The sequence below is a fragment of the Monodelphis domestica genome, chromosome 4 (genome assembly GCF_027887165.1).
Source record: "Monodelphis domestica isolate mMonDom1 chromosome 4, mMonDom1.pri, whole genome shotgun sequence".
Lineage (NCBI taxonomy): Eukaryota > Metazoa > Chordata > Mammalia > Didelphimorphia > Didelphidae > Monodelphis > Monodelphis domestica.
In genome coordinates, this window is record NC_077230.1 from 369510942 (window position 1) to 369529448 (window position 18507).

Sequence of the window (18507 nt, forward strand, 5' to 3'; positions counted from 1 at the left end):
AGGGAGCCTGAACCCGCCCCCCCCAGCTGGTAAAGGCTGGACATAGACACGGAGAACTATAATCCCAGCTGCGCCTCGCTCATTGGAGGGAGGGAGGAGCCGCATGGCCCGCTTCCACCCCAGCCCCCCCGCCGGTCCTCTGCCAGCGCCAGAGATGCCATGTGTCTGTGGGTGGTGCTATGGGCTCTGTGTGTGGGAGTGCAGGTGTGTTCATGGGAAGCGAGGGGCGCATTTCCATTCTCCCAGCAATTACAACCACTGGGGAGGTGCGGTGGGACAGTGTCCGAGGTGGAGCAGAAAGGGCCTTGGTTCCCGCCTTGGGCCAGCCACTCACTACCTGTAGAGCCTTAGGCAAATTACCTTATCTTTCCAGGTGTGCTTCTTCATCAATAAAACTTTGGAGTAGGATCAGGTGCCATTCTAGGCCAGGGTAGGGGTGGGGAGAGAGACTGGGCAGGAACGTCTGTATGTGTGGATGCACACCCCTATATAGGAGAAAGCCGCAGGGCTTGTGTGTGCGAAGACTGTGACCTGTGTGTGGCACAGCACTTGTGGTATGCATACACATGCCATCCCACCCCGTATATAAATGAATAGATATGCAGTCTGAGGACTCTAGATAGGAAGGAAAGTTCTGCTGGGTATGTTGTGGTTTGTGGGAGTTTTGGGTGGAGAAATGACATTCTGGGGGGAAGTACTTAATTTGAAATCAGAGAACCTGAATTAGTAGCTGTGTGACCCCAAGCAAGGCACCTAACCCCTCTGTGCCTCCGTTTCTTCTATAAAATGAGGCATTGGATTGCCTGGCCTCGGTAGGCCAGCTCTCATTTCCAGCTCTCATTCTGTGATTATATGATTGACCAAGAACATTCTTCCTGTCTTTACATCAGTGCCTTGGCTGGGGGTGGGGGAGCATTTTTCAAGGGTCTAGTGTTTGCCAGGCACTGGGGTTACAACTTCTATAGATAAGGTGGTATTGACGTACAGATTCTGTACCCTGCCTGGATAGAGCACTGAGCAGGGGAGTCTGGGAGGATCTGAGTTCAGATCTGTCTTTAGATGCTTTTTAGCTGTGTGACTCTGAGCAGGTCATTTAACCTGCTTGCCTCAATTTCCTAATCTGCAAAATGGGATCATTAATAGCTCCTTTTTCACAGGGTTATCATATTTATCATATTTAATATTTGTAAAGCACTTAAGATAGTTCCTGGCATGTAGTAGGTTCTAGATAAATTCTAGCTATTATAAATAAATACAAAATACATATAACATAAATGTAGCATGGGGTAAATGGGGTGTCTTGACAGCTGGAATATTAGGAAAGGCCTCAAGTAGGAGTTGGGACTTGAATTAAACATTGAAGGAAGAAGTGGAATTAAGGTTGCCTGGGTGGGCCAGAATATTTCAGGCAGGACTAATCTGCAAAGACAAAGAGGTGGGAGATAGGAGGGAACAGAGAGAGGAATAGTGATCTCACAGAAAGAAAACAGAATTTGGAGCCTACAGACCTGAGTTCAAATGCTGCTTCTGTTACTAACTGCCTTATGACCTTGGGTCATGTAATCTCTTGGGGCTACATTTTCACTGTAAAATGAGGAGGTTGGATTGAACTTTCTAGATCTCTTCCAGCTCTGATTCTCCGGCCCTCTGTAGTCCTGTCTGACTAGAACGTAAGAGTGTGCAGGGGAAGAATCGTGTAGTAAGCTTGGAAAAGGAGGCCTTAACCAGGTCCTGAAGAGCTTTTATCTGATAAACCAAAGATTTTATATTTTCCCTTTGAGGCAGTTTTTGTTATTGAGTCGATTTAGTCATGTTTAGCTCTTTCTGACCCTCTTTAGTGGTTTTTTTTTTTTAGCAAAGATACTGGTTTACTATGTTTGCTACATTTTACACAGGAGGAAACTGTGGCAAACAGGGTTAAGTGACTTGCCCAGGGTCACACTCACCAGTAAGTGTCTGAGGCTGAATTTGAACCCCATTCTTCTTGGCTCCAGGCCCAGCCTCTATGCACTGTGTCACCTGGGTTGCCCAGGAAGCTGTTAAAGCAGGGAAATAAAATGGACAGACCTGATATCAGTTTGTCAGGTGTGCCGAGGAGGGATTGGAAAGGAGAGAGAGTAGAGGTCAGGGAGGACAGCCCAGTTGCTGTTTCAGTAGTCCAGGGAAGAGTTGCCAGGTGCGAGGGCCTGAACTATCAGGGTGGTGATCTTCAGGCTGCTTATGAGGGTCAAAGGGTAAAAAGATCATAAATTGATGGCTGGCATGGATCCTGGAGAGGCTATTGCTCATGTCCCTCAGAGCCAATGAGATAAGACAGGTGTGCATACTTCACACACTTTAGAATGTTGGCCAGAGTAATTAGGCTATTATTTACTGTTGTGATTATTATTACTTTGGGTTACTTCCCATCTTCCCTGGCTGGAGAGCTCCCTGAGGGCAGGCCCTGGGCTGGAGAGCTGGCCAGCCACCTAGTAGACAGCAGTACTATCTTGGTTGCCTGCTGGTTCTTTTTTCAGTCCCTAATATCTTCCTCCACCCTGCTCTCCATGCATTCCCCCCACACCCCCTTTTTAAACCCTTACCTTCCATCTTGGAGTCAATAGAGGCAGAAAAGTGGTAAGGCTAGGCACTGGGGGTCAAGTGACTTGCCCAGGGTCACACAGCTGGGAAGTGTCTGAGGTCAGATTTGAATTTGGATCTCCCATCTCTAGGCCTGGCTCTCCATCCACTGAGCCACCCAGCTGCCCCCTCCATGCATCCCTTTTATACAAAGTGGGCAGCCCTCCGGGATCAGAGAGGTCATCTTTTGTAACATGCCCCATAGGGTAACAATCATAAATTTCTGTAATTATGATGTCCTCACGACAACCTAGGAAGCTGGTGGAAATATTATCCTTACCTAAGATGTGAGGAATCCGGTGCTCCTCAGAGCTGGTAACTTCCCAGGGTCACACGGTTAAGATTTGGACTCCCAGGCCAGTTCTGTTTGGTGTATTGGGGTACTTGTCCCGACAGGTGTGCCCCGAAGAGCTGAGCTTTTCCAGTAGACTCCAGCACCTCAGCTAACCCAGCCTCCTGAGAGGACACCAGCCAGGACCTTAAGCCATGTGGCAGCTTTTGGCTGGCTCCTGTCCAGAGCAACATGCCAGTAAATAATCATGGCAGCCTCCTGAGTTAGGGCTTCCTCTCCTCTCCGGTGGCTGCACTGAGTGCACGGTTGATTCAGTGTCTGAGGCCTTGGAAATTGGATTCCTCGTGTTCTGAGCCCTGGCTGCTCTGGAGTAAGGTCTTGGACCTGGGGAAAGATCCAGAGTCAAGAAGGGCAATATTCTCCATGTCCTTGTCTTGGTCAGGCGCCATGCAGACTATTCCGCTCATTTCTGGGCATTGTCAAGCTGGAATGTGTTCAGAGGATGATGAGACCATACCGTAAGGGGACAGGCTGAAGGAAATGGGCCTTTTTAGCCTGGAGAAGAGAAGACTTTGGGGGCAGGTGGGGAGGAGAGTGCTGGCGCCCTAAATATTTGAAGGGCGATCATGGAGGAGGAATCAGACTTGTTCTACTTGGCCTGGAGGGGCCTCGAAGCAGTAGGTAAACATTGTAGAGAGGCAGATTTTGGCTGTTTGCAAGGACATGAGAACCGTCCCAAGCATCATGCATGCAGCAGCATGGATTCAATAATAAAACAAGGGTGTTCTCAAAGTCTTAGACCCTTGAGGCACACCCTGTATTGAACAAACATTGATGAAGCGCCCCTGGGTACAGGCGTGGGCTGAGTCTGACCAGAAAAGGATCTGGGATGTTACAGCTTAGAGAATTCCCTCTCCCAACTTTCTGCCAGTATTGAGACCCTCCATCGCGACTGTGAGGCTTCTGAGGAGTTGCCTCATGGGCACCCAGAGGTTTGGGTGGCTTTCCCCAGGATCACAAAGCGAGCTAGTCGGAAGAGGTACGATTGGAAGCTCCTGGCGTCCAAGCCCAGTTCTCTTGCTTTTTGTACTTGCTGCTTCCAGGTGCTAGGAATTGTAGGCATTCAAACAGCCCGGCATTGTCCTGGGGAGGGGAAGGGGAGCCTGTACACACAGAGTACAGTGCTAGGTCATTTGAGGATGGAAAGAAGCTTCAGAGAAAAGAAGGCTCCTAAGCTGAACCCTGGAGGAAGATTACAGAATTCTGATTGGGAGTTGAATGACCGAGGATAACAGTGCAATCTGGTTGTCAGTCAGTAAACATGTGTTAGGCACCTGTTATGTGCCAGTGCTGAGGATACAAATAAACACGAAAGATGGTCCCTGCCCTCAAAGAGCTTCCCAAAGCCCAAGGGGGGAAGACTGTATATCAGGGAAGGTTGAAAAATGGGGGAGATAGGAAGGAGGTAGATACCAGGCTGGACTGCTGGGAAATAGGAGGTGTCTGTTTTGGGCCCCCCCTTCAATGGAGGTCTCAGAGTTCAAAGTTCAAAATCAGAGGGGCGGAGGGTACTGATAAAGTGAATAGGCTGATTTTGATCTTAAGTAGGATGATGAAATTTCCGTGGCTGGAACGTAGCATGGGGTGATGGGAAGTGATATAAACCAAGATTGCAAAGGTCAGTTGCAGCTGGAATGTGGAAGGCCTTAAGTATCAGGCTGAATTTATCATTTATCTTAGAAATCAGGAGCCACTGTAGGTTTTGAGGATGGAAAGTATGTAATTCAGAGACATGATTTTGGCAGATGTATATATGGAAGATAGATTGGAAAGGAGAGAAACTGGAATCAGGAAGACCAATTGGGAGGCTGTTGCCAACAGGCTGGAAATGATGAAGGCCTTTGAATTAGAGGGAATGGGGTACAATAGGATTTTGAAGTGGAATTGACAAGATTTGGTAGCTGATTGGTTGGGGGAGGTACAGAGGGAAGGGGGGCTTTGACCTAAGGAAGCTGGATGATTTGGAAGGTGCTGGTGCTTTTAACTGATATAAGGCAGTTTGTTGGAAGACATAATTTAAGGTAGAGGGTCATAGATTTAGACTGGACCCTCAGAAGTCATCCGACTCTTTATTTTATACATGGGAAACTGAGGCCCAGGGAGAAGTGACTTGCTCAAGGTCACATAGGCAGTACTCTTTATCAGTGGTAGAATTTGAACCCAGGTCCTCTGACTCCAGAGCCAGTACTCTTTTCACTGTACCAAGTCTCCAGGTATGGGGTTTGAGTTACCCAGAGTTCCCTTTTATCAGACAGATGACTGATCCCCTTCTGGGGATTCCTGTTCCAAACGGGATTGCCCTAGATAGCCCCAGGAGATCCATCCTTCTCCCTGAGGAGTAGGTCTACAGCTTCCTAACCCCCTCACCTTTGGGCAAGCCCCTTCTCTACAGGCTTCAGGGTGTTTTGTAAAACAACAAATCCCAAAGGATTGGAATAAATGAGTTCTAAGCCCCCTCCCAATCCTAATGTCCTGGGATACTCTGACCTGGTTTGAATGCCATCCCTGCCATCCCCGAGCTTTGCCACCTTCCACAAGTCCTGGACCTCAGTTTCTTCTTTTGTAAAAATAAGGAGAGCCTTAAAGTACGGTGGCCGATCCTTTCCAAGCCTTTCCAGTCCAATCCTAAATTCCTTTGATTTATTGTTTTTTATTTTTTGCCATAGGAGCAGAGACCCCAGACTTCCGCCTCTTAGACATCCTTTCTTGTCTCCTACTTTGGGGCCGGGACCAGGCTGGGGTGCCCTCGGGGAGGAGGGGGTGCCCAAAGAGGGGAGGGGGCGGGAGCCTCTGGTGCAGTGGCTGCTGGCCAGCCCCTCCCCCGGCCCTGGAGTCGCCGCCCTCCCTCCATCCGGGCTGGCGCAGTTTCCAGTCTCCAGTCCTCGCCAAAGCCTGGCCGGAGGCGGAGCAGCTCCAACAGGCAAGGGCGGGCCAGAGAGCCTTGGGGCCTGGGGGCTCGGGGTCTCTGCGGACCGCCGCCGCCGCCATGGTTGTGTTTATGGGCCGGCACCTCCCCTCGCTCCTCGGGCTCTTTAAGAAAAGGGGTGAGTGGGGAGCAGCCTGTGTCGGGTGGGTCCTCCAGCATCCCTGCCCCGCCCTGGGGACCTCTGAGCGCCGGAGCTGGACTGAGAGAGGCGTTGAGCTGATGGATCTCCCCGGGATCCCTGCCCTAACGGGAGAAAGTGTGGGAGTCCCAGAGCATTTATTGGGGGTGGGGCTGTGTCCTTCAGCATCCTTGTCCCTCCCAGCCAGCCTGGGGATCTCCAAGCTCCTCAAGGGGAGAAGAGGAGCCCCTCCAATTTCCCGGGGGGCCATCCGGAAGAAGCGCCCAGAAGGGCAGGGGAAGGTGACTCGATCAGATGGGGAGGGGATGTGGGCCCCGGCCTTCTCCCCCTCCCTCCACATTCTCGAGGTGAAAACCCGAGGACCAGCCTTTCTCTTCTTCCTCTTGCATCCGCCCTGGAGAATCCCCTTTGTCCAGCCACCGCCCCATTTGGGGTGTGCAGGCTGAGCTGGCTGGATGAGTGTCTGGTTGTGTCTGTGTGATTGTGTACGGGAATATGTATGCATGTGTGTGTGTGTGTGCAGGTACATCCGCCCAGAAAGGAGGAGCTGGGGGGTGGGAAACCAGATTAGTCACCACCCCTCTCCCCAGAACTCTTGTGACCCCCCTGCCCACCTCAGTGTCCCCCAGAACTCTTGTGACCCCCCTGCCCACCTCAGTGTCCCCCAGAACTCTTGTAACCCCCCTGCCCACCTCAGTGTCCCCCCAGAACTCTTGTGACCCCCCTGCCCACCTCAGTGTCCCCTCAGAACTCTTGTGACCCCCCTGCCCACCTCAGTGTCCCCCAGAACTCTTGTAACCCCCCTGCCCACCTCAGTGTCCCTCAGAACTCTTGTGACCCCCCTATCCACCTCAGTGTCCCCAAGGTCTCCCTGTCTGGTTTGGCCATCTGGGACATCCCTGTCTTCCCCCCAGGGTCTTGGACTTTTCATTTTCCTAGCTTAGAGCCACTAGCCTGGGCAGGGTGGGAAATTCAGATTTTAGGTCTCTGGGGACTGACATCGGTTGAACCCGAGTTAGGGAAGCAGGCAGAAGATCCCTGACGCCTCCAAAAGGGTTTGAGGATGGGGTGTAGAGAAAGGACCCCCCACTGTAGCCAGGAGACCTGGTCCTTGAGTCTCTACCACTATTTCCCAGGTGACCTTGGGCAAGTTTCTTCCCCTTTCTGGGCCTCCAATTTATTCTTTCACCGGTGCACTGGATAGAATCCAGCTTGGAATTAGGAAAGCCTGGGCTCCATTCTTGCTTCTTGACATCCTAGAAAGGGCTGGGCGTCAGAGGACCTGGGTTTGAATCTTAGCCCTTGAACTTAGCCCGTGTGACGTCGGGCAACATGCCTCCCCTTCCTGGACTTCAGTTTTGTCTTCTGTAAAAGGAGAAGATTGCGTTCGTGGGTGTCCAAGTCCCGTTTAGCTGGAAGTCCGGGGGTCTCTGATGGCTTGGTGACCCTGGGCCTCTTGTAATGCCCCCCAGAGGATCTGTGAAAAGACTTGAGGGAGTTAGAGGTGATGGAGGGAGGGAAGGCCCATGTTTCTCACCTCTGGGTCAGGCGTTGTCTTGCCTTTTGACTCAGTTTCTTCCTCAGTGAGATTGGATGGAATTGTGGGAAGCAGAATGGAGAACTTGGAGCTCCCCCTTAGGGTAGGGGTGAGCGGAGGCATATGATGTGAGTAAACTTAAAAAATAGTCTTGGAGTCTTGGAGAGTCTCTCCCCTGCCAGTAGGGAGTCAAGGAGTCTCTGAGCATTTTAATGGGGGTTGGGTCGTCCTTCCCAGGGAGCCTGGGGATCTCCAAGCACTTCACCTAGGCGGGGTGGTCATCACCACCCTCCTTATCAACCAAGTCCTGTCTGCCGCAGGCTTCTTTCACGGTGTGTGGGGGGGTGCTCCGCCCTTTGTAGGTGCCCAAAGGTTTAGCCAAGGTCATATGACCCGCCTCCCCTTGTTGCTTATGTTGTCTATTTCATTTAAAGGGGCAGAGGCCACTTCCCTGTCCAGACTGGACTGTGTCAGCACTCTGCAGGCCCCTCCACCCCTCTTTAGAGGAGGAGCCTGTAATAGGATCTTTGTAAGGGCACGAGCCCCATATCTGGGGGTTCTTGAGCCCAGGAGATCTGTTTGGACCTGAGAGGTCAGCCTGGCCTGGGATGTGGGACCAAAGGGAAGTGGGGCGGAGAGATGACCCTTAGTGAGCTTCTCCTGAGCCACGGAGGAAATCCAAAAGTACCCCTGGTGTACGGAGGTCGCAGGCTAGACGGGACGAGGCAAAAAGGAATATAGTTTAAGGAGGCAAAGTGTTATATGATGAAGTGTACTTGAGAAAGACATCGAGGGTAGTAGAGAGCCAGACACAGAGGTCTGGTTCAAGTAGGCTGGTGGGTGAGACTGGGCGAGCCCCTGGAACTCTCACGCTCCCACTTAACAGTCTGAGAATAGACATTGCAGAGAAGGTGCCCATCCGAATGGAGAGAGGAGCTTCCTCATTGGGCTCCCCTCTACCCATGAAATTAGGGCTGATTTTTTTTTAAATTGCATTAGAAAGATACAAAACAGAGCGAGGTGGCTGGGTGGATAGAGCACCAGACTTGGAGTTGGGAGAATCTGAGTTCAAATCACAGTTCTTTTTTTTTTTAATAAACCCTCACCTTCAGTCTTGGAATCAATACTGTGTATTGGTTCCAAGGCAGAAGAGCAGGAAGGGCTCAAGTGACTTGCCCAGGGTCACACAGCTGGGGAGTGTCTGAGGTCAGATTTGAACCTAGAACCTCCCATCTCTAGGCCTGGCTCTCAATCCACTGAGCCACCCAACTGCTCCACCTAGTAACAACTCTTAAGACAGAAGGGCAAGAAGAGTTAAGTGACTTGCCAATGGTCGGGGGCACCTGGGTGGCTCAGTGGATTCAGAGCCAGGCCTAGAGATGGGAGGTTCTAGGTTCAAATGTAGCCTCAGACACTTCCCAGCTGTGTGACCCTGGGCAAGTCACTTGACCCCCATTGCCTAGCCCTTACCACTCTTCTGCCTTTGAGCCAATACCCAGTATTGACTCTAAGAGGGAAGGTAAGGGTTAAAAAAAAAAAGACTTGTTACTAGGATAAGTGTTTAAAAAAAAATAAAAGAAAGATAAAAATCAAAGTGCAAAATGAGACCTGAGGGGAAAGGCTTCTTCTTGGAAGCTAATTTGGTTGTGGAAAAAAGGGAAGGAAATTAGGAAGGAAAGAAACAGGCATTTATTCAGCATTTACTCAATGCCTGGCACGGTGATCTCTCATTTGATCCTTACAACAACTCTTTGAGGTTGGCACTGCTATTTTCCCCATTTTACAATTGGGGAACCTGAGGCACCCAAAGTTAAGTGACTTGCCTAGACCTGAGATTACACAACTAGTAAGTATCTGAGTCTGGATTTGAACTCACATCATCTTGACTTCCTGACTCCAGGCCCAGAGCTCTTTCCACTGGGTCACCTGGCCTTTTCCCCAAAAGATGGGGAGGAATCTACCCACTCCCATGTCAGCTCCTTGAGGCCAGGGACTGTTCTTTCCTTTCGTTGCTGACTTCAGCCTTAGTCAGCACGGTACGTGGCCCTTATAATAACTATCTGTTGCCCCAGACTCCCTGCGCTTTAGGAGGATAGTCTAGACTCTGGGAGTAACAGGGGCAAAAGCAGGGGTCTTTTGGCAGAGGTGGGCGAAAGAGCCACAGATCCTTGGACATGGAGAAGAAAGGGAACTTGGGAGAGGTCTGGAAAGTCTGAGCAGGGGTGGGCAAGAATTCTTTCCTCCGTGGTGCCAGCCTAGAGACCGTCCCCCTTTCCCATACCCATAGATGCCCCTGGGCCAGGCAAGGAAGGGAAGAAGCTTCTCTCCCTCTGGAGGGGAATCCCAAGAGACAGACTAGAAAGGTAGACTGGTCCCCAGTAGGGGCAGGAAGCCCTAGAGTCTGGCCGCCACTCTGCTTTGTACCCTGGAGCAGCGCTCTGTTCCTGCTCCTGGGGGGAAGGTGGACCTGGATCTGTCCCTCTGGGCCAGTCAGGCAGTCAATTAGCATTTATTAAGGGCCTTCTATGATCCAGTCATTGTGCTAATTGCTGGGGACACAAAGAGCGTGCTCTCTGCGCACCCAGGGAGGAGGAGGGGAAGGTGAGCTGGAGGGAGTTGGGTTGCCCACATGACTCAGCTTTCCATCTGACCCTATGTAGAATGTGGAGTCCAAGGCCCGGCCCGAATTCCTGCTTTGCTTCTTGTTACCGTACACTTAGCAGTGTTCTGGGCCTCCGCTTCCTCCCCTGTGAAATAAGAGAGAAAAGGGAGATTATATCTTAGAAATTAACCGGGCGCCGAGAAGCAGCGTCATGGGACGTGATGGGACAAAAGTGGAAAGAAGATGTGGGTTTGAGTCCAGGCTCTGCCCCGTGTGGGATCCTGAGTCACCGCTTCCGATGGCTGGGCCTCAGCTTCCCCCTTTGTAAAAATGGGGTGGGTTGGACTAGATGCCCTCCAAGAGCCCTTCCCGCTCCAGGTCCCTCATCTCGTGACCTCTTCTCTCGGACCCAGGTTCAAGCAAAGCAGACAACAAGCAGCCGCCATCGGATGGACATCAGGACAACGTCTTCTTTCCTAGCAGCCGCCCCCCTCACTTGGAGGAGTTGCACTTTCAGGCTCAAGAAGGACTTCGATCGCTGCAGCACCAAGGTGCCCGTCCGCCCCAGATTCTGCCTCCGGGCTCCTGGGGCAGCTGAGCCCCTCCTTCTGTCCCAGCCCCTTGGGTCGCCCGTGTTTAGCCTGGAAGGGAAGGAGAGAACCACGCAGAGAGCTACAGAATGCACCATCTCCCCTGGAAAGTGCATGAGAGAGGGGGCCTCTGGAAGGAAGCCGCAAGGGATGGACAGGGGATGGGGGGCTGTGTCCACGTCCAAGGCCCGCTCCTCTGGACCCGACCTGTTGAACCAGAGAGGGTCTTTTAAAGCTCCTTTCCATTCTGAGTCCTTTGATTTCCCCTGCTTTGGGGGCTTTGGATGGGGTGGGGGAGGCACCCCCGGGCAAGAGGCCATGATGGTAGGATGGGAGGTGCTGGGGCTGCTACTTCCTCTTTTCTGCTTCTGACCAAAAGGCCCCCCGAGTTAAAGGCTCCACTTTTGGATAGTCTCTTTTCCTGTCTTTCAGAAAAGCAGAAACAGAACAAAGATTGCTGGGACCATGGAGATAGTCAGAGCATCAAGGTGAGAGGAGGGGGGAGGCAAAGGGCTGTCGGCCAAAGGGCTGCTCTCCTGGCCTGGATTCCCTCCCTTTTCCCTGAACCCTCATAGGGTCCCTCAGGGACTGGGCCTTAGGAAGAAGCAGCACGGTAGAATGGAAGGGGAAGAGCAGCGGGTTGGGAATCAGCGAGCCCAAGTTCACCTTGAAACAAACAGCTATTGATTCCCCTGGTCACATTGGGCAAGTTTCTTCCTCTCTCTGAGCCTCACATTCCTTATCTTCAACAAAAGGGAGTTGGAGGAGCGGCTGGGTGGATAGAGTGCCGGGCCCACCATCAGGAGGTCCTGGGTTCAAGTTTGGCCACAGACACTTCCTCGATGTGTGACCCTGGGCAAGTCACTTCACTCTGATTGCCTAGCCCTTACCCGCTTGTGCTTTCAGGCTTGTTATTAAGACAAGAAGGGAAGGCTCGGCACTCAGTACATGCACTTCAGTTCTTTCTTGCTGTAAATCTTGACGTTTAAAGCAGGCTGGATGGAGCCTCCCTGATTCTCCCCTCTGTCCCTGCAGTCATCCCAGATGGGCTCCAAGGATGAAGACAGCGTCTCCTTCTGCAGCCAGAGCACCACGTCCACCCTGGAGAGCTCGGCCGCCGAGGACGCCCTGTCCATCCGGTCGGAGATGATCCAGCGCAAAGGTGCCTGTCTGGGGCTGGGGCGGGGGTCCTGTGGGCATGTCCTGCGCGGGGCGCCATTCTCATTAACTCTTTCATGCCTCCATTGACTCCCTCACCTGCAGGCTCCACCTTCCGACCTCACGACTCATTCCCCTCAAAGCCAGGGAAATCAGGCCGGCGAAGGCGAGAGAGGCGGAGCACGGTGCTGGGGCTGCCGCAACACGTGCAGAAGGAACTGGGTGAGCCACTGCTGGGGGAGGGCCAGGGACCGCAGCCCCAACGAGGTCACACAGCCAGGACGTATCTGAGGCCGGATTTGAACCCAGGACCTCCTGGCCCGCCGCTTGATGCCCTGGGCCGCCTCGTCACTTCCTCCTACAATGATAGTGTCAGAGAGGGGAAGTCACTCGTTCATTAGACGTGTCAGGGCTGCCTCTGGAAGCCAGGGCTGCCCTGCCCGAGGTCCCCGGAAGGAGATCTACCTGCCCCTGAGCGCTTGTCTTCTTCTCTGCTCTCAGGTCTAAGGAACGGGCACGACGCGCCTGGCACACCCAGGCCTCCGGCCCACCTCACCAATGGGCACGGCGCGGCGGGGGTGGTGCACATCCCCACGGTGGATGGGCAGCCGGCGGTGCCTGGGAGCGCTGTCCCTGGGGTCCGAGTGTCTTTGGTCGCCCTGGAAGCGGGGTCTGGGGACGAGGCCGCCTTACAGCGCCACATCGATCGCGTCTACCGCGACGACAGCCTCATCGGCCGAAGGACGGGGGCTCAGCTGTCCCCGCTGGTCCGACCCAAGTCGCTGGCCGTGCCGGGGATGAGCGGCGGGGCCGGGTCCCCGGAGCCCCTGAGCCCGGCCATGTCCATCTCGCCCCAGGCCACCTACCTCTCCAAGATCATTCCCAACGCCGTCCTGCCGCCCACCGTGGACGTGGTGGCCTTGAGCCGCCGCAGCGTCCGCACCCTGAGCCGCTGCAGCCTCCTGTCGGCCAGCCCGGCCTCCGTGCGCTCCTTGGGGCGCTTCTCTTCGTCCTCCTCCTCCTGCCGGCCCCGGAGCCGGCACGCCTCCTCCTCCAGCGACAACTGGAGCCACTCACAGTCCACAGAAACGATCGTGTCCGACGGATCCACGCTGTCGTCGCAGGGGGGCTCCGAGGACCGAGCCGACGGGCTGCCGGCCCGCGACGAGGGCTGCGCCGCCGGCCGGGAGAGTCCGTGCAGCCCGGCGGGGAGCGGGCTCTCCTCGGCCCCGGGTGGCGGGCGGGCTTCCCCCGGAGCGGGCGGCGGGGCCGATGGCTCCGACACCATCAGCATTCAGAGCGGACGCTCGTCCGTCAGGAGCGTGTCTCTGCGGAAGCTTAAACGGGCACCGGCGCCCCCCCGCCGGACCTACTCCCTTCACCAGCGCGGCTTGGCCGATGGGGCCCCGGGGCTGCCCCCCAAGCCGGAACGGAAACAGCCGCAGCTGCCCGAGGAGGCGGCCCCCGGAGCCCCGGGCCCGGCTCTGTCTCCCAGCACCTCGCAGCGCCTGGTGGGCTCCCCAGAGCGTACGCTGTCCCCTTCTAGTGGCTATTCCAGCCAAAGTGGCACCCCTACACTGCCTCCCAAGGGGCTGGTGGGGCCCCCCGCCTCCCCGGGCAAGCCATCCCCGAGGCCTCTAAAGCCCGAGCGAGTTTGCTCCCTGAGGTCCCCAGGGGCCTCGGTGTCTTCCTCACTCACTTCCCTCTGCTCCTCCATTTCGTCCTGCGACCCGGCCCTCGCAGACAGGGGCGCCCCTGTGCCCACTCCCGAGGCCCCCTTGCCCCCGACCAACCCGGCCGACAGGTTCGTCATTCCCCCGCACCCCAAGGTCCCGGCCCCGTTCTCTCCGCCACCCTCAAAGCCCAAGACCTCGACTCCCTCTGCTCCGGCTCCCAGCCCCATTTCTAATTCTGCTCCTTCCCCTGGCGGAGGGTCAGGGACCCCAGTGAAGTCTGGTCAGGAATCCCCGACACCCCCCAAAGGCGGCTCTCCTCCCCCTTCTCCTCCCCCATCTTACCATCCGCCTCCGCCACCTGCTAAGAAAGGGGAAGCGGCCGCCCAGGCCCCGGCCCCCCTCAGTTCTGACGGGGAGACCTCCCAGGACCCCAGCTGGCCTCCACCCCCTCCCCCTGCCCCAGAGGAGCAAGATCTCTCTATGGCCGATTTCCCTCCGCCAGAGGAGGCCTTCTTCTCACCCGCCAGGCCAGAGTCCCCAGCTCCTGCGCCCCCTCCCCCTGCCCCCACCGAGGCCCCCCCTCCTGCGGAGCCGCAGAGCTTGCCTGGGCCCCCTCCCCTGGCCCCACCCTTGCCAGCCGGGGCCCTCCAGACTGGGAAGCCACCGGAGCCCCCCAAGGAGCCCTTGGGGCGTAGTAAGAGCACTCCTGCCCCCAAGGAGGACGCCAGCCTCCCTATCGTCACCCCCTCGCTGCTGCAGATGGTGCGGCTGCGCTCCGTGGCTCCCCCAGCCCTGCCAGCCCCCCAGGCCCCGGCTCCTGCCCCTGCCCCGCAGAAACCCCTGAGGAAGGCTTTATCTGTGCGGGGTGGCCAGGCCCCCGGTCCCTCCGCCGGGCCCTCCACCGGGCTTCATGCTGCCATGCGCCTCAAGGTCTCGAGCCTGGCATCCTCCGAAGGCCCCCCGAGCCCTCGATCCAATGGCCCCACCCAGCCGGAGGCCGGGTCCCCCCGGCCACAGTCCCCCGCCTCCACCGCCAGCTTCATCTTCTCCAAGGGTGCCAAGAAGCTGCAGCTGGAGCGGCCCGTCTCCCCCGAGGCCCAGGTGGACCTGCAGCGGAACCTGGTGGCAGAACTTCGGAATTTGTCTGAGCAGCGGGGGCCCCAGCCCCAGAGGAAACCCAGCAAGTCTGCCCCTCCGGTGGCCCGGAAGCCATCCGCCGGGGTCCCTCCGTCTGGCTCTCCCGGCATCACGCAGGCCGAGAGCCCCTCGGGCTCCCCTGCCAATGGGCATCCCCCGCTGGAGGACAGGACTAAGGGAGAGCGAGCGGAGAACGGAGGCTCCGTGCAGCTGGCCGGCCTGGAGCCGCAGCCGCTGAGCCCCGCTGCCTCAGGTACCCGGGGCCGTGGGGAGGGTCTGGGGGCCGCCCCGGCCTCCTAGCGCAGCATCATCACTGGTTTACCTATGGAGAGGAGGCGCCCAGCAAGGAAGTAGCAGAGCCAGGCTGAGGGAGGCCAGCGGGCTTCCCTTTGTCAGGCTCTGGGCTTTTCTCTGGTCCTGGGGAGTCATGGGAGACTCAGTGATGTACCGCACGAGTCCTGGAAGGGCCTCCGTTTCTGTCATCCCCACTACTCGGGGCTCAAGGACGGGGTGGAGGGGGTGGGGACAGCGGGGGGAGGGAAGCCTCAAGATGTAGAACATCTTAGAGCTAAAAGGGGACCTCAGAGGAAGCTGAACTTCCCTCTACAGTGTCTCTGACAGTGCCATTTGGCCTTGGAGGCACCTTTAGGGCCTAGGTAGGCCAGTGTTTAAAGCACTGGACCTGGAGGCAGAAGGACCCGAGTTCACATCCAGCCTTAAAACCCAGCTTTGGTGATCCTGGGCAAGATGCTTAACCTGTGTCTGCCTCAGTTTCCTCTTCTGTCAGATGAGGATAGTAATGGCATTTGGCTCTCAGGATGGTTGTGAGGATCCAATGAGCACACAGTAGGTGCTTCATCAATTCCCGTTTCCTTCTAATTTTCCACTTGAAAGGCATCCAAGGATGGGACACGTCTCCTTCCCAAAGCAGCCTCTTCCCTCTCTGTGTGGCATGAAGGCTTAGCTATAGGCCTTGGAGATGGGGACAGCAGGGAAACTCCATCAAGATAGGCCAGCTTTGGGGCATAGTGCTAGGCTGCTGAGATCCACAGACCTCCCGTCCTCTAACAGGCCACCCCTCTCTCCACAGAGAAACAGAAAGAGCTGGTCTGACCTGAGGGAACAACGTGGCTCTGGTACTGCTGACCCATCCTAAGAACACAATCTCTCAGGGACCTGAGCAGGTCGAAGCATGAGAACAAGGGGAGAACTGGACAGATGCTTAACTTAATACGAAGGAAGAATTCAGCCTTAGCCTCCACGGCCTTTGACATTTATGCAAACCTGGTGAGGACGCCTTTCCCCACCAAGTTAGGCAGTTTTCTTTTGCCTTTTTACTGAAGAAAAAAAAATAATAATGGACACTCCCAGAGTCACCACTTCTCCATCTCCGACCCTGTCTTGGCTTAGCGGAGGAGGGACAAAGGATGGGAAGAGGGAGTGATCTTCGCTGGCCCCAGAGCCGTCCCTCTAAAGAGGCGAGGGCCTGGCCCAGAGCTCCCTGGGATTTTTGTTTTTCTTCTTTTCAGTTGAAAAAAGATTTTCTTTTCTCTCTCTCCTCTCCCTCTCTTCCCCCTCCAATTTCTGGGAGAATTAGTCCTATAAATCAAGCACACAATAGTAGTTTTGAATCAAAAGCACTTTTCAGAGACGGCTGCCCGTCCATCCATCTTACAGGGCAGGTGGCCGGCCTTCTATCCTGCTGGTCACCCTCAGCAGTGGGCCTGCCCCTCCTGGAGCACAAGGCTCCTGTTTACATGGCAGCAGTTCTCACTCTGTCTGGGTCTCTGGCTAGCCTTCTCAGACTGGCATGGGGGTCTGGGGTGCCCTATTCCTTTGGGGGACAGGTGGTAGAGATAGTAGTCCCTGGCCTTTGGACAAAGCACAAAAGGGAGGAGAGGGATGAGCCTCCCTCTTGTTTCCCAACTTGGCTGCTCCCTTCAGGTGCTTCCATCAGTAGTGGGGGAGGGGGGGTTGGTGCCAATGTGACCCTAGTAGGCCAGGAGGAAGGGCTTGTCCCCCTCCCTTCTCAGGGCATCAGAAGCTGACCGACGAGAATGAAGAGAAAGGATGTTGTGCTCCATAGATCTGGCTCTTCCCAGATGCTGCTCTCCTCACTTCCTTGAGGCTAAGATTCCCCACCACTCTTGGGGTTTCCCCCTTCCTCTCCTTTTCTAGGGAAGAGGGAAGGAGATTTCAGCCCAGACACAGGTACTGGCTTTTTGGCTTCACCCACTTGCTCTCGAGGCTGTAGGCTGAACGGGGTGGAGAGGAGGGATGCCTTTGGCAGTACGGTATGACTCATCTGTACGTATTCTTTTCCTCCACCCCCTGCTCCATTGTGTGGGGTTTTGCCCTCAGGATCACCTCTTTGCACTGGATGCTCATTTGGGGGATGGCAAAGGTGGGTCTGATTGCAGTCAGTCTCCCATGCCAAAGACATCCTTGGACTATTCTAAGAATACAAATACCTCCCTGGGCTGTCCTTTGGTCCCACTCTGTCACTTTGGCCATCAGAGCAGTGGGAGAGCATGGGAACAATCTACGATTTCAGAGTTAGGGGTGCCTTTCAACAACTTCAGATTTCCCTTGAATAGTCTGACCTAGATCTCATTGACCACAGGTTCCATCGAAATCCTCTTGAACCTGTTTTCAGGCTGGCAACTCTTTTCAGTGTAACCTGCGCTTTCAACAGATTTGAAACCATTTCAGAAGTGGTTTGGTTGGGGGGGTACTGAGGTAGAAGTGAATGCACATGGGACAGAGCAGAAGGGCTTTCCTATACTGGAGGGATGGTCCCTGTGATTCTTTGCTTCACTGAGGCCTGGGTACCACCACCCAAACTAGGTAGCCATTGGCCAACTCTTCCTTTATTTTTTCCTTTGCCTGGCCCAGGGCTGTCATCATTTGGTCCTGGTGGTGTTTGCTGAGCTTGGCTAGGCTGGGGCCTCTTAAGGGGACTACTGAGGGAGGAGTCTGACTCCATATCAATGTCCTTCTCATCCTGTGGGTCATCTGACCCCAACCTCTCTACTGGCTGTCACAGACAAAGAGTAAAGAGAGGAGTCTGTAACCACTGTACTGTGCCAAGCTCTGCTCACATCCTCCACGTGAGCTTGAGGGGCAGTGGCTGACCTGCCTGCAGAACCGCTGGGGCTTGGGTGGGAGGGAGGGCTTTCTCCTGTTCATTGTAAACTCATGCCACCTGACCCTCCTTGCTCAGCTCTGTTACTGGAGTCCTGACCCTTCTGTAAGGGTCAGGCCTCTGAGAATGCCCAGCTTTACCCACCCTTTCCTGTTGGGCAGAGCATGGCAGTGGGGACCAAGAAGGGGGGATGGAAAGGGAAGGGTGCAAGTCCCTGCCTTATCCCCTTGGGGAACCAAGCTGGACCTAGCACTAACCAAGAGACCAAAAGCCTCTGATTTTTATTCTGTAGAAATGTTAGAAATATATATATATTTCTTTAAACATTGACCTCACTTTGATTGTTAAAAAAGCCAAAAACAAAAAAAACAAAAACAACCCACCCCAATACCCCTGAAGACCTCAATTCCTTTACCTTGAAAAAGTCTGAGTGAGATACAATGAAAAAAACTCTGTATGTTTTGGTTAAAATATGTTAATTATATGATTAAAGCTGAATCATTGTTGCTGCTTCTTCCTTGAGAGGTCAGCTAGGCAGACACAGCCTCAAAGGGTCTGGACTCCAACCAGGACCTAAGCAGAAGCTGGCCTTGACTCATCCCCAACTTGGGCTCCCACTGCTGCCA

The 18507-nt window shown here is 54.8% G+C and overlaps 1 protein-coding gene across 3 annotated transcripts in view; it reads left to right on the top strand.

Annotated features, from left to right (window-relative positions):
* KIAA1522 (KIAA1522 ortholog) overlaps positions 1 to 18379 on the top strand; it is a 41137-nt gene extending 22758 nt beyond the window's left edge. For 2 of the 3 annotated variants that reach the window (XM_056795295.1, XM_056795296.1), the window contains exons 2-7: positions 10589 to 10726; positions 11198 to 11253; positions 11801 to 11927; positions 12029 to 12145; positions 12425 to 14989; positions 15827 to 18379. In XM_056795295.1, the coding sequence (XP_056651273.1) occupies positions 10589 to 10726; positions 11198 to 11253; positions 11801 to 11927; positions 12029 to 12145; positions 12425 to 14989; positions 15827 to 15849 (3026 nt within the window). In that variant the 3' untranslated portion in view covers positions 15850 to 18379. Of the gene's footprint in view, positions 1 to 5825; positions 6016 to 10588; positions 10727 to 11197; positions 11254 to 11800; positions 11928 to 12028; positions 12146 to 12424; positions 14990 to 15826 lie in introns of those variants that run through there. The other variant, XM_056795297.1, reaches the window with a different exon arrangement.
* Positions 18380 to 18507: the final 128 nt, after the last annotated feature.